The sequence below is a fragment of the Talpa europaea genome (assembly GCF_964194135.1).
Source record: "Talpa europaea genome assembly, chromosome: 6".
NCBI classification, from domain to species: domain Eukaryota; kingdom Metazoa; phylum Chordata; class Mammalia; order Eulipotyphla; family Talpidae; genus Talpa; species Talpa europaea.
In genome coordinates this window covers 15,966,993-15,981,767 of record NC_140072.1, presented here as the reverse complement: position 1 = coordinate 15,981,767, position 14,775 = coordinate 15,966,993, and the positions used below count along the sequence as shown (strand labels likewise).

The 14,775-nt window shown below is 54.3% G+C and overlaps 1 protein-coding gene across 1 annotated transcript in view; it reads left to right on the top strand.

The window, feature by feature from the left end:
- Positions 1-14,775, top strand: part of ALK (ALK receptor tyrosine kinase) — a gene marked incomplete at both ends in the record, with an annotated part of 599,018 nt that overhangs the window by 559,749 nt on the left and 24,494 nt on the right. The window contains 6 exons of the mRNA XM_084235715.1: positions 5,365-5,515; positions 10,464-10,595; positions 11,235-11,379; positions 12,314-12,496; positions 13,700-13,798; positions 14,247-14,399. Coding sequence (XP_084091841.1) covers positions 5,365-5,515; positions 10,464-10,595; positions 11,235-11,379; positions 12,314-12,496; positions 13,700-13,798; positions 14,247-14,399 — 863 coding nt within the window. The remainder of the gene's footprint in view (positions 1-5,364; positions 5,516-10,463; positions 10,596-11,234; positions 11,380-12,313; positions 12,497-13,699; positions 13,799-14,246; positions 14,400-14,775) is intronic.

Here is a 14,775-nt window from a genome sequence, read left to right as displayed (position 1 = left end):
GGCTTGTGTGAAGATCGGTGGCAGCAGCTAGAAGGGAATTGGAGCCACTTCTGCTGCAGACGGTGCTGTGACCCTGAGGGAGGGCTGCCCTTCACTCCCAGGGCCCCTCTGGAGGGGCTTGTGGAGAGACCCCCAAGAGCTCTTCCAGCACTGATGCTCCCGGGCACTTAAAGGAGTGCTGGCCAAGGAGGAGGGGAGAAGTGGACAACAGGCCTCGCTCTCGCTCGGCAGTGCTGTCCAGAGGGGGCAGCTGGGCAGCAAGGAGCTCTGCCCTCCACGACTGGGCTTCTCACTGACCCCCAGGGATGTCACCGGGTGGCTGCAGTGACCCACTGGGCTAGTACTACTACCCATCTGGACACACTCCCTCTCACAATCTGTCTCGCCATCCTGAACACAAAGAGGAACCCAAGACTCAGGGCAGGAAAGGGGCTCACCCAAGGTCCCAGGATCCTAGAGGCAGAGTCCAGAATGTGGGGCTGGAGGGGTCCCTCCCTCTGACCCTGTCCCCTCTTTGCCTCCGGGGTGGCACTGGCACCACCTTGTCCTGCACACTAGCTGTGCTCTCATTTCAGGATCCTGCAGGCAGCCACTTTGATTTGCTGCTAATTCTTTATTTAAAAAAGATTCACAACTCAATTACATCAGGTAACAATAGCTCACAGTCAATAATACAAAACGCAAACCCAATAAACACTCATTCTGACCAGGGGACATGGATCGAGACGAGGAAAAACAAAAAAAAAAAAATTACAACATCAGCTCGTTGAGAACACTATCTTGTAATTTCCAGTAAATTGGAATCACTGTGAGTCGTTTTCCCCACTTGAGTGGCAGGTATATTAATTTGTCATCGTTTGTCAACCATCAAAAATAAATTGTTTACAAGGGATGGGAAGAAAGCGTCCAGAGTCAGGCTGAGCTTGTTATTCTGTGTGGCGTGATTCCCATGGTGGGAGGGCCCTCGGGAGGGCGGGGTGAGCCTGTGCTCCCCCAGGGTCCCTGAAGAGGGGGCCCTGGCTGAAACCGAACAGCCTTGACCCGGCCTCTCCACCATGCCCAGCTCCAGCTATTGCCCTGCCTTCCTGGAGAAATCAGGTTATTCACTCACCACGTCTCTTTCCCAGAAGTCCCCCTGGCAGAGGAGCGGGCAGCCCTCAGGATGGCAAGGACATGTGCTGTTCACCGTCTGCCCTCTCAGCACTGAATTAGATCCCATGTAGGCGTTTTTCATTTTATCCTCACAATTGTCTTTCAAGGTGACTACTTTATCAATGAGGAAATGAGAGCTCAGAGAGGATAAGTAACCTAGCCGCCTGCTAACCTCACACAGCTAATGAGTGAGTCTGGCAGGGCCAGGACCTGAAGAGGCAATAGCAGGGGCTTCAAACACAAAATTTTAGCAGGTGCGGGCTCTCCAGGTCAATCCAGTACAGGGTCTGAGAAGTTGGTGCGTCTTTTGCCTCCCCCAGTTCCTTGCCCTGATCAACAGAGCTTGGTTTGGAATCTAGGCCTGTCTTCGTTCAAACCCTTGCTTTTTGTATAGTGGCGCATCCTGCTCCAGAAGAGATAAGCCTTAGAGTAGCAACTGAGAGCTTCCAAAGGAATGAAGCTCTAATGGTGGAATTGCAGAGCTCAGAGGGCTGCCAGGGGAGCCACCACTTCCCAGGACCTCTGCAAATTAGTGTAGGGCCTACAATCCCATTAATTTGAGCCAGTCGCTTATCCAGCTGAGGCCGTTACACAGGAAGTTAAAATCAGTGGCTGACACCAGACTCCCGAGGTCTGTTGTCTGAAATCTGTGGAGCTGACCCCTGCCCCCTCCCCCCCAGAATTCTGCCTTGCCTTTGGCATCTGTTTGTAGCCTTTTCAAATGCACTACTTAGCCCCATGTAGGTAGGGGTTCCTTGTCCTCAGTTTTTGGGGGAAAGGGGAAACTGAGCTTCCCAGACGTTAACCAAGTTGCCCCAACCAAGACAGGCAGCAGCACGACCACCATCTGACTCAGAACTCACCACCCTCCCGCCTCACCACCTAAAACTAGGTAGAGACCTATGGGGGCTGGTGTTGGGATTTGGGTGGGGGCAGGAGAAATAGGAAAGAAAGCTTGGGGAGGAAAAAGTAGGTCCAGAACAACTTCTAAAACCTAATAATTCGGCTAAATTTAAACATGTGAATGAGTTCACGGTGGTTCATAATGCATGCAGATCGATGCAAATCACTGTGCAAATGATGCTGAAGGGAATAGAAAGGGCACAGCTTACCTTTGGGCTATAAGCAAGAATGGGCAGGACCAGGACTGTGTCTCAGGCAGCAGTTTTCCGAGCAAACCACACCTTCAGGTTGAAATGCCTTTCTTGTGCAACCTGACAAAGCCCCCACAACCTGGAGCGATGAGCAGGGCCAAGGTGGGCCGGCCACATTGCTCTCTGGACTTACACAGTCTCTGGCACCCACACCACACCACCCTTTGCCCAGGCTTCCCTCCTCGCTGAGCTATATAATCCTGCGTGCTTCCCTTTCCCCAGGGAGCCCGGCTTGTTAGCCTTCCACTGTCTTTATCACCGTCTCCCTTCTGATGGGTCAGGAGTGAAGTCTCAGGTGAGCATGTGAGGACATTGGGACGGACCAATGCTTCTCAGCCCACCCTTGCTGTGCACCCATGTGTGCCTCCCAGCAGCATGTTAGAGAAAAAGGGGCCTCTCCATGGGGAAGTGTGGGGGTTTGGACCATGATCTGCCACTCGTCAGTTGTGTGAGCTCAAATGAGTCACTTAATCCTCCTGAGCCTCAGTTTCCTCCTCTGTCAAATGAGGTGCCTGGCATATTGCAGGCTACCCCGAAACCAGGTCTCTCTGTTGTCAGACACACCACAGACCCTCCCGCCTCCTTTCTCACAGCCTGGACTGCCACCCCACCTCCGTCATCCCCACCAGGAAGCTGACTGCCTTCCTCCATGCCCCACGTCCTCCAGGAGCCGCTGACTCAGTGCCTGTCACCGGCATCTGCCCCCTCCACACCCCCTCCACATTCCCGAGAGCCCTGCCTTTGTGCCAGGATTGGCCCCTTTCTCAGAGTTGTTAGCCCATCCTCTCCAGATGATGTTGAACCTCCTCGCTACCCTGTGAGTTCAGAAAAGAACATACGGTTCCTTTTTGACCAGGGACAAAGCTGGGACTCAGGGATACACAGCTAGGAAATGGTCCGCTGTGTTGTGGAACTCCAGAGCCCACTGTCCCCCCTAACTCTCCAATCAGGCCACTCTCATGGTGAGGTTTCCCTTCTCATATGTGACTCCCCAGTTTCTTTGTAATTCCCTCAGGGACCCGGAGGCCTTCTCAGCCTCTGCTGATGTCCACAGCCTCATGACAACTTGCAGTGAGCTCTGGCCAGCCCCGGGCCCCTAATGGGCGATAGGCAGGAGACCCTTCTTTTGTTGACTACTAAATATATCAAATTTTAATAATTTTGTCTTTGTGAGCCATTGGACATATACGATATATGAAAAGGCCAATCGCTGCGTAATTGAAGAGTTGTGTTGAACAATCAGTGGAGGAATAGGAGGAATAGACAGGAGGTATTTGCAAAAACAACATATATGTTTTTATATATCCGTGGGGGGGTGGGGTCATATTGAGATACTTGGGTTACATCATTTGTATTTCAGAAGTGTAGGGTCCCCCCCTTCGGGTGTTGTTGCTATAGTGTACCCACCAAGCACCTGTAGTCCTCCACCATAGGCCACTGTGCTCCCTCCCCACCGTGTCCTCGCCCCCTCTCTCTGGATGCCTCTACTCGACGGTGAGACTTGCACGTGGAACATGGAGACACCAAACGAAGGGAGACCCTTCTGTGCACTCAGTGGGGACCCCAGTTCCTCACCAGTCGCAACCCACCAGCCCTCCAGGCTTGTCTCTGCACTTCAGGAGAGCCCCCAGGGGGCCAGGCACATGAGCAGAACCACCCAGAACCTCTTCTGGACGCTTTTCATAAAGGACCTTGGATCCGAACACACTGGGATGTGACAGCCCCCCGTGTTTCCCTCCTGGCAGTTGGTCTCCCGGGAGGCATGTGCCTCCGCCGGCACACGAGCTGTCTCCAGGACCCGCCTCCCTGCTGACGGGGTTTGCCAGCCGAGGTCTTTTTATCCCTCTCCATGCTTGACTTCATCTTAACAACCCAAGAAGCAGCAGAAATAGTCCCATGTCCCCTCACTCGGCTTTTTTTCATCATGATGACTTGTTGTCTGCACACTTATTGCCCCTGAAGGAGTTCCAGGCGGGAAGGAAATGAACAGCCTGTGCTCATCACCACAGCCCTCCTCAGCCATCCCGTCTGCGGCTTCCTTGTGTCTGGACCCCATGGGGAGACTCGAAGTCTGTACCCAGTCCATTACTGCTCCTTCCACTAATAAAAAATTGTCATTATTATTCTTATATAATTATTAGTGGGAGGAGCATAACAATTAATATTATTGTTATAATCAATAATGATTTTATGCCAGACACAATTCCGAGACCACGTCTTAAATCCTACTCACAACACATATGGGCCAGAAGGCAGGTTTCTTTTTTTTTTAATGACTCTTTTTTTTTAATTTCTTTTTATTCTTATATTCCCCATACAATTGCAACCCCCTGATTTTGACCCCAATCTCTCCTTTCCCCACCCCCACCATAGAGTGTCTCTGGTTCATAGTTGTTTGTTGATTTTGATTTTCACTTTCTTATAGTTATTCATTTTCCTGGTCCCTTATTTAAGTTTTCTAGATTCCTGCTATGAGTGAGACCATCCGGTATTTTTCTTTTTCTTTTTGGCTTATTTCGCTGAGCATGATCCCTTCCAGCGCCATCCATGTTGCTGCAAACTGCATGTGTTTATCTTTTTTGAATGCTGAGTAATATTCCATGGTGTGTATGTACCACATCCAGAAGGCACATTTCTTATCCCCATTTTACAGATGTGGGACTGGAAAATTAAGTTGCTCATGGAAGGTCCCATGATCCTTTGACCTTGGATTGGGAGAGAAATCTGCAATGAGAAATCCCAGGTGGCTAGGAACCCATTACGCCAGAACCTCTCATTAACACAGGCCCCCCCTCTCCCCTCATTTTCTGTCTTGCCCCTGCTCTCTCCCTCTCTTGAAGTGTTAGTAATTCCTCTCCTACTAGTGCTCACCCTCCTAGCTGTGACCCAGGCGGGGTCTGTCTCTAGAGCTGACTGTCCTTTCCTGGCAGTGGGAGAAGCATTCTCTTCGCGGACTCAGGGGAGAAGCATCCGGGGCACGATGGTGATGGGTTGGGTTGGCAGGAAGGGGCTCAGTCTCCATCTAGTGACAGAAACCCTGTGCTTTCTCCCTCTGCAGCATCTCGGGCTACGGCGCGGCTGGCGGGAAAGGCGGGAAGAACACCATGATGCGCTCGCACGGCGTGTCTGTGCTGGGCATATTCAACCTGGAGAAGGACGACACGCTGTACATCCTGGTGGGGCAGCAGGGGGAGGACGCCTGTCCCAGCGTAAGTGCCCAGAGCGGGGTTTCTCCTCCACGCTCACCCAGGAATCAAGGCACCGAGGCCTGATGCCCTCTTGGGAGCTCCCATTCAAAATAGCAGGCCGTGGCCTCCCTGGTGGCCCAGCGTTTGAGCACTGGGCTGTGAAGCTGCCTGCAGCCTCTGTAGCGCCGGTTTGATCCCCGGCCACTGGCGAGGGTCCCACATGGCGCGCAGACCTCTCCTGCCGCCCGCTGCTCCCCTCAGCAGTGTACTTCGGTCCTTCTGCTTGTTCTGCTCCCCACCCTGGCTCTGGTGGATTCTCTCACCCTCCCGCGCTTCTGACTGTACCCAGTGCTTATCTAAATAAATAAACAAATCTTTAAAAAAAAAAAAAAAAAGAGCAGGCCAACACCCCTCCCTGCGCAGGGCCATCTGGGTGCGGGGCAAGGCGGGTGATGTGGGTGTTGAGGTCTCACCCCACAGGGACGATGATTGAGACGTGGGTTTAATGTCCTTCAGATGGAAGAACTGAAACCTGCTTGAGTGGGAAATGAGTGATCTCAGCAGAAGCATGAATGACAGCCACTTTCTAAACTTTCTTCTTGGGGCATCATTGTCTTTATCCCTGTCATTTTATAAGCAGGAAAATAGCAGGTTAAATAGTTTTCGTTCAACTTAAAAATCACAGGCTCCTATATCCATGTACAGAAGTGCACGGAAAAAAAAATCCAATCCTGAAAGCCACAGAAACAGTGGCAGCTTCTGGAGAAGAGACTGGAGCTAGAGTGCTTTATCGATAATGTCAGCTATCTCAAAGAGAATGAGTTCACATAGGATTATGTTTGTGAGTGAAAATTTTTTTACAGATTTATTTATACAAGAGCTGGGGTACAGGTCAGAGGCACGGGAGGGTGAGAGGATTCACCAGAGACAGAGTGGGGAACAGAACAGGCGGATCGACTGAAATACACTGCTGAGGGGAGCAGCAGGTGAGACAGGAGAGGTCTGCTGCGCCATGTGGTATCTCCCTGGCTGACCAGGAATTGAACCCATGCTGCAGAGACTGTGGACAGCTTCACAGCACTGTGCTCAACCCACTGTGCCACCAGACAGGCCCTGTGATTAAAATTTTTTAAAGTTGTTTCTAAGCATAGTCAGAGCTGAACAACCATGTAGCCCACCCCCCCCCATTATCATAGATGAGATAACGGGGGGCCACACAGATGAAGGGACTTTCCCAAAGCGGGTAAGCTCAGAACAAAGTAGGGCCTCTGGGCTCCTGTTTTTGCTGTGTCCTGTGCTTGTGGGTCTCACTTTCTGTGGCCTTTTTCCTTTTCCCACTTACTGTTTATCTCTTGACAAGTGAGATGATCTTCTGCAGCCCCAGAGACAGCCTGTCATTCTGGTTCTGACCCCACTGGAGAGTCCAGCTGTCAAAGAAGGGGGAGTAAGAAAGCCAGCGGAGGCCTGTAATTGCCAGGAGAATCAGGAGGGTAATAAGCAGCAGCCACGCATGCCTGTCACACCCAGCTGCTTGCCTCTTGCCTGTGTTGGGAGGAGGCAGGAACCTGGCAGTGCTGGTGGTCCTTGTGGGAACTCAGTACCCTGAGGGCATGTCCCCCCTTTCCAACCTCAGGATCCCCCCTCACCTGAAGCACAGCTTCTAACAGGCTGGGGTAGGGAGCTGGGTTCCAGTGCCCAGAATCCAACTCTCTGGCAGGAACTTAATCAAGTAGCCGTGGAGGACAGACATGGGTACAAGAGCTGTCAAGAATGAAGTTCAGTTCCACAAAATGAATTCAGGGTTCCAAAAAGATCCTGGGGTGGAAGCAAAGCATAGCCTTCCCCCTCCATCCCCATCTTAACACCCGCCTTTATGGGGTTAACACAGTGCAACAGAGTAACCTTAGCAGGTGCAAACCTGTATGTGAGAAATGTCTGGACTCCACCTTTTATTTAGCAACTATAATCAGGACTTTCCAACCTGATATAATATATTAAGTCATTAAATTACAGGCTGCTGTAATTTTCACAGGAATTTATTGAGGGCTAATGTAATTCTTTCATCTAAGCAGAAAGATTGCATTGACTTCTGCAAGGGACTTTTACTTGATTGGATTGTAATCAGTTATGTCTTTTCACAGGACTGTATCTTTTTTTCTTTTTAATTTAATTGTAATCTGCTTGTTCCTCTGGATTGCTGCACTTTATCATGCTCTTAATCAACCTACCGGCTCTCAAATTGGATTCACAGGGATTGTTTCCGTAGAAGCACATTCGCAGCTGGGGACGGAGGGTAGCTCCCTCTGCTGGCAGGGCGGGGCATTACATGGGCTTATAAGTGGTTTGCCGCTTTCTTCTCTCCTCCACCCTTTGGGTGTCAATGGAGAGGAAGAAAGGGCTGTTCATAGGCACGACATCAACCTCCAGTCCACCCTAGGCAGGAAAATGGTATCTCAAGAGAATCCCCTAGAAAAATGGAGTTGACTTTAGGAATTAAACTATGGGATTTGGCAGCTTCGCTGGTTCGGCTGCATATCTGCTGAACCAGCCACGCCTGAGCCTCGGATGGGCTCCTGGCACTGGAAACCACACACACATCCCTTAGCCCCACTTCTCCGGTTCCTTGCAAGCCTCATCTGGTTTCCCAACAGCAGCACTGCTGACATCTGGGGGCACATGATTCTCTGTGGAGGGGGACTGCCCTGTGACATAGGCTAGCCACCAGATGCCAGTAGCACCCCCTGTAGTGACTGTCAAAAATGCATGCAGACATTTCCAAATATCCCCAGAGGAGCAAAACCACTGGCTGGTTTATTAAATCCCACCACTGCTCATCATTCACAATGCAAATACTGTGAGGAGGCAGCCATACCCAGACAGCTCCCCTTTCACTCAAATGTATCCCATAACTACTTCTTGAGTACCTACTAGGTGCCAGCACTGTTCTAGGAACTTGGGCTATATTTATAAACACGAGAAAGGTCTTTGCTGTCAAGGAGGTTACGTTCAGGGCGATGGAAGAGGGCCAGGCAATAACTGGTGGGCGTAAGTGGATCAGGACATGCCAAAGTGAATGTGTTTGGGTGAATCCAAGTAGGGGAAGGGAGGGACATGTGCCAGGGATTAGGGGCAGGTCGAAATATTAAATAAATAAGGTGGTCAAGGGAAGGCTATAGAAAAAATGACATGACACCAAGCAAAGTCCTAAAAGGAGTGAGGGATTGAACCAGCAGAGCGGAAACCAAGCCCCTGAGGAAGGATCATGCCCGTTGCTCCCGGAAAAGCCAGGGTGAGCAGAGGCAGCAAGAGGGAGAGCCAGGGAAAGATGCAGTCAGGGTCATGGGTACTGGGTGAGGCCATCAGGACTTCATGAAGCCATAGAAGATTTTGGGCAGAGTAGGGGCTGATGTGATCTGCATATGTGCCTGCAATGTGGAGAACAGACCGGACTGGATCCTATATTTTGTGCTCTGCTCTGCCCAGCTTAGAGCCCCTCTCATCCCCTGCCCTGGCTCAGTCCTAGAGGCACCTCCTGCCCTCCCCAGCAGTGGTATCCCTGGCCTGACCTGCACTGCACATGGGCAGAAGAGCTGGTATCTCTCTACAACAGCGATTCAGAGCCTTTACTCACACCACACCCACTCTAAAATTTATCAAATTATTTCCATCATTGAATCCAAAATGCCATAAAACAAATTGCATCTTGCCTATTTATCAGGACATTTTCTAGAATTCACTGCTGGCACCCCTGAGTGCTTCAGCAGAGGGAGTGGCTCAAGATGGATTGCCATGCCCACTGGAAATCTGGAGTTTCGCTGGCCTTCTTTTCTGTGAAGTGAATAAAAAGTCATTTTCCTCCGAGGTCAGGTGGAGATTTGCAGTGCCACAGCTGCTGTGGCCGACACGCAGGGCGGCTCTTCTTATACCATCTTCGCCCAGGATATCCAGGATCCTGTGACAGCAATTTCCATCACATCCCCAAGGACTCCGAATGAATGCCTGGGTTCACCAGGACTATGTGCAGGCCCAGAAGTAAATCTAAATAAAATAGCAGCAGCCGTTTATTCAGTCCCTACGGCATGGAAGACACTCCTGAGAGGACACCACACCCTCGACCGCACCCCGGCGTCTTCACTCCCGTCCTACACTCACAGCGTCTCCCACCCGAGTCTGATCCCAGGGCGCACCTGGCAGACGCACCGAGCCTTGTTTAGGGCTGTGCCAGGGATTTCTGGAGGGAAGAATTGGGACACGAGCTGGAAACAATGATGTCCAAAGTGGGGACGGGCCTTCCTCAAAGAAGAGCTGGGATGACAGAGTCTGGCCTCACCCTTGCCCTCTCCCGAGAGGCTTCACACTCCAGCTTCTCAAAAACATCTCATTGGCTCCCCACTGCCTAGAGAATGAAGTGCAACTCCACAGGCTGTGTTCAGAGCCTCTGGGCAGAAGCTGAAGGTCGATTTAATTCTCTCTCCAGGACCCATTTACACTCCCTCTGGCCCTACCTGTCTCACCACTTAGGACCTTTGTCATGCATCAGAGTCCAAAGGATCCTAACAAACCCTCCTGGACTGGCTCTCTCCTAAGGTGGTCTTTTTCCCAAATGCCCTACTCACCTCCTTTGTGGGCTCACGCTGCTTTCTCCCCTAAAAAGCTCTGACTTTCTTCCATTATCGGTGTTTAAAAATCTCCCTAACCTTTAAGACCCAGCTAAATACACCTCCTATAGGCAGTCCTCCCTGAGTGCCAGCCGGCAGCAGAGGCTTGCACTCCCTCCTTCAATTATTTCCTCTGCGTTTTCTGTCTAAGTGGCCTACGGGCCTTCTCCGGTGCTGCCCAGGGCGACAGGTATCGGTCTATATTTTTTGTCTCTTCAACTCAACCGCGCGCTGTTTGGGTGATCATCAGACCTCTGTTTAACCACAGAGAACCCTGGGCACAAACCTGAGGTGCTTTCTCGTTTCTACAGACAAACCGATTAATCCAGAAGGTCTGCATTGGCGAGAACAACGTGATAGAAGAAGAAATCCGCGTAAACAGAAGCGTCCACGAGTGGGCAGGAGGGGGCGGAGGAGGGGGTGGAGCCACCTACGTGTTTAAGGTAAGGTGGGCCATGCCAGTGCCCGTGACTTCTGTGCCCCCTGGCGTGGGGTTCCCACCCCACCTGGGAACAACACGCCTCAGCTGCTCTTAGCCCCATATAAAGATAAGAAAACTGAGGCCCAGAGAGGTACAGGATTATTGGTCCGAGAAGGGACAGCCTCATTGCTAACGGCCAGCCCAGTTTCACGGGACGCAGATGTTTGTCACCCCTGCCCCGGAGTTCCCGAGACCCCCTCTGTGTTCAGCCGTTCAGGTGCCATGGCAGCCAGACAGGAAACCAAAGGCAAAGGCCTCCTGTTAGGGCCTCCCTCGTGGTCAGTGATGCTGAGGGCTTCATCCCGAAGTTGTGGGGCCAGTGATCCCCAAAGAGTGGAGAGGGAGGGGCGAGCAAAAGGACCTGCTTCCAACCAGCCTCTGAGAGTGAGCCCCCAAAGAGTGGTTTCGCTTCTCTGACTGGGGAGTATGGGTTTCGGGGGAACCCCTGATCGGTTGTTGTAACACAGGAGTCAGAGTCCTTAGACCACCAAGGGGACCCCCACCGCCCAGCAACAGACGCACTAAGCATCTACCCCGGGGCTCGGGGCTCTCCAGGGCGGGGGCCAGGCCCGCGTCTCCACCTCTGACTGTCTCCGGGCAGATGAAGGACGGAGTGCCGGTGCCCCTGATCATCGCAGCCGGCGGTGGCGGCAGGGCCTACGGGGCCAAGAAAGACACGTTCCACCCAGAGAGGCTGGAGAATGACTCCTCAGTTCTAGGGCTGAACGGCAATTCCGGAGCCGCAGGTAACGCAGCGCAAGCCCCTTCTCCCCCAGAACATTCTCCCGGGACTGTGTGAGCATCAGCTCAGCCCTCCTCCGGGCGCCATCACACGCGGGGGCCTGAGTCTCAGGTACTAGAGGTGCCCGCGCTCTGGATATTGGCGCTGTGCAGGGAGGAAGGGCAGGCAGCACCCTGGGGACCCAGCGGCCACCTCGCTGACCTGGGGCCATTGAGCAAAGCAGACAGGGAGCTGCAGGGGCAGCCGCACGCGGCAGCACGACCCACTCCGGGTTTTACCAAAATGCAGTTGGATGTGAGCAGATGGAGCAGACCTGGGCAGAGCCAGCCCGTGCTGCACACCTCATGCCTCTCCTCACTCGAAAACCTTTCCTGAATCCCAGGCTGGGCTCCCAGGCGTGGTCAGCGAGAGGCAGCCGCGCAGAGACAGGCCCAGACGTGCGAGGGGAGGTGCATTCTCTGCCCTCCTGAGGCTGCCGTTCCTGTTTGTATTTTCTCTTCTTGACAATCAGACGATCAGATGGAGGGGGTTAAAAGGCAACTCTAAAATTCGAGGTTGGTGACCCCTCAAGCTTTCTCTGTAATCCAGGGGTGGCTGGAGAGAGGAGGAGGAGGAGCGGTGGTCAGGTCCACGGTGAGGATCTGGCCCCAGCAATATGTACAGCGCCCCTTACTCAGGCTCAGCCTTCAGCACGTGCCAGACCGACTGGCCGGGTGCTTTCCAGACAGTCAGTCGTGCAGGGGTCCAGACCGCACTTAGGATCCTGTGCTGGGGGAGTCAGCGAGCTCCTTGGAATCCGTTTTCTCCATATGACCAAGCCGCTTCATGATGGAGATGCTACTAACCCAGCACCCCTCAAAGCACTCCGCTTGGCCAGGCCCAGCGGCTGACCCACGCCGGCCAGCCCCTCACCAAGGTTTCTCCATCTCTACCCGCAGGTGGAGGAGGTGGCTGGAATGATAACACTTCCTTGCTCTGGTCTGGAAAATCTTTGCTGGAGGGTGCCACCGGAGGACATTCCTGCCCCCAGGCCATGAAGAAGTGGGGGTGGGAGACAAGAGGGGGTTTCGGAGGGGGTGGAGGGGGGTGCTCCTCCGGTGGAGGAGGCGGAGGATATATAGGTAAAGATGATTCGTGTTCAAGGTGTCACTCCCCTCCCCTCTTAGTCCTAGGCACCTCCCTCCCCGTCCTGTCCCTGGTCCCCGCCTGCCCTCCCCTGGCCCCCCCCCAAGTGTGGACTGTGATGCCCCCTCATGCACGCCTTCCTCTCTCCCAGCCGGGCCAGCCGGAGGCAGGGTGTTGGCTTTCGAGCCAGCATCCTTCCTCGAGGCTTCAGTAGCGAAAGCATCAAGATCCCACGTGATTCTTGATCTCCCCCAAAGCCCATGATAAAGGTGCTTTGATGCCCCCTCAAGACTGTGCTCTGAGCCACCCCCAAGGACACATGAGCATGAGACCCTTGGAGGCAGCCTCCCTTCGGGAGGCCTGGCTGTGTCCTCACCCAGCCAGCTCCCTCAGGGCCTGGTGGTGGCTTCTGGCCTCACAGACTCCTCCCCTGCCTGCCCCAGCCCACCAGCTTCCAGAATGGCACCACTCTGTGCTGATGGGCCTCACTCCTGAGGGCAGCTGTGGGCAGCCCAAGCCCAGCCCTTCCAGAGCAGCCGGCCGCTGGCCCCAGCTCTCTGCTGGGCTTCAGAGCAGAGCCAAAGAGCCTTGCGAAGCTGAGAGGCTGGGAGGTGGCGGCTCCACCGTCCCCACAGATTAGGACACAACGCATGCATGCACTGTGATGTTGTCTGTTTGGCTTTACGCTGTGTGTGAGACGCTTGCGTTAACCAGTGCGCTGCTTTTCCGAGCCCTGGGTGGGTGGGCGGAGTCCAAGGGGGGAACCCAAAGATAATCCAGCCCCAGCTGAAAGGAGGGACAGGCGCCTAAGGGCACAGGGGCCCAATCCCCCTCATGCCCCAACCCTGACCTGACAGCACTGGGGGGTTCAGTGCTACTTCTCTGGCCATTCCTAAGAGAGGTGCCAAGGGCTAACCAGCCTGGCAGACTAGAACTTATCACGCTGCTTCCTCGCAAGGCCCCTCAGGATGGAGGAGACACCGGCGGGAACTGGCCTGGGCCTGGAGGGGAAAGTGGTCCACCCCGGCATCTACTGAACCCAGCCCCAAGGGCAGCCCCTGTGCCCTCAGCCTCCCTTCCCTCCCCACCGCCCTGCCCCCAGGCCCTCACCGCCCCGCTGCACGCCCCGCGGACGCGTGTGCGTGTTGAGACTTGGGCACCCACCTCTCTGCGTTAAACTCTTCTTTGCTTTGCCACAGGCGGCAATGCAGCCTCAAACAATGATCCCGAGATGGACGGGGAGGATGGGGTTTCCTTCATCAGCCCTCTAGGCATCCTGTACACCCCGGCTTTAAAAGGTACCCCCCTCTGCCAGGTGGCAGAACTGACATGGGCCAGTTCTTTCACCCAGCTAAGCCTCGGGGCGACTGGCAGGAGGCCAGGATACGAGACACGATTATGGGTCCCTCTCAGGCATGTCCGCCTACTGCTCCTCTCCCCAAGTGCTCTGCGAGGCAGGATGTGTGCTTTGATAACACAAAGAGCAGGGTATTGACCAGCCTAAGGGTCGCGTGTGTGGATCCCCCACCTACCTACCAAAGTGCACCCACATGGCTTGGCCCAGCGCCGCTCACCAGAGGCACCAGGGACTTCCCGACACAGCGGTGCTCCCAGTGGCAGTGAGGCCTAGGAACAGGGACCAGACCCCCTCTGACCAGCTGGAGACAAAGCACAGAGGCTGGGAATGGGGTGCAGGGCGGTCTCTGAAGGCGCAGCCCGAGGCTGACCCTCCCTCCTTGTCACCAGTGATGGAGGGCCACGGGGAAGTGAATATTAAGCATTATCTAAACTGCAGCCGCTGTGAGGTAGATGAGTGCCACATGGACCCCGAGAGCCACAAAGTCATCTGCTTCTGTGACCACGGGACGGTGCTGGCCGAGGACGGCGTCTCCTGCATTGGTAAGGGGGGCGGGCCAGGGCTGGGAGGCTCAGCGCTTGAGCTCGTCCTGGGCCAGGCAGAGCCAGGGCTCCCGCCCCATCCTGCAGCTGCGCCCGGCTTATTTCCATGGGCGGATGCAGTGCCCGTGCCCGCCCCATCCTGCTGTCCCGCGTCTGCCGGTGTCCGGGTCTCAGGGTCCCTTTTGAAGTGTCACATCCAGCCCCGGGCACAATGCCTCAGCGCCGCCTGCGGGTGTGCCCGAGGCACCTCCCGCCGCGCTGCGGGCCCCAGTGCTCTCCGGCCCCGGGAGGAGTCCAGCCCCGAAGCTGGATTAGACCCCTGAAGCTCGCCTGCAGCCACTGCTGGCCCACCTGTCCCCCGCGTCCTCTCACTGTG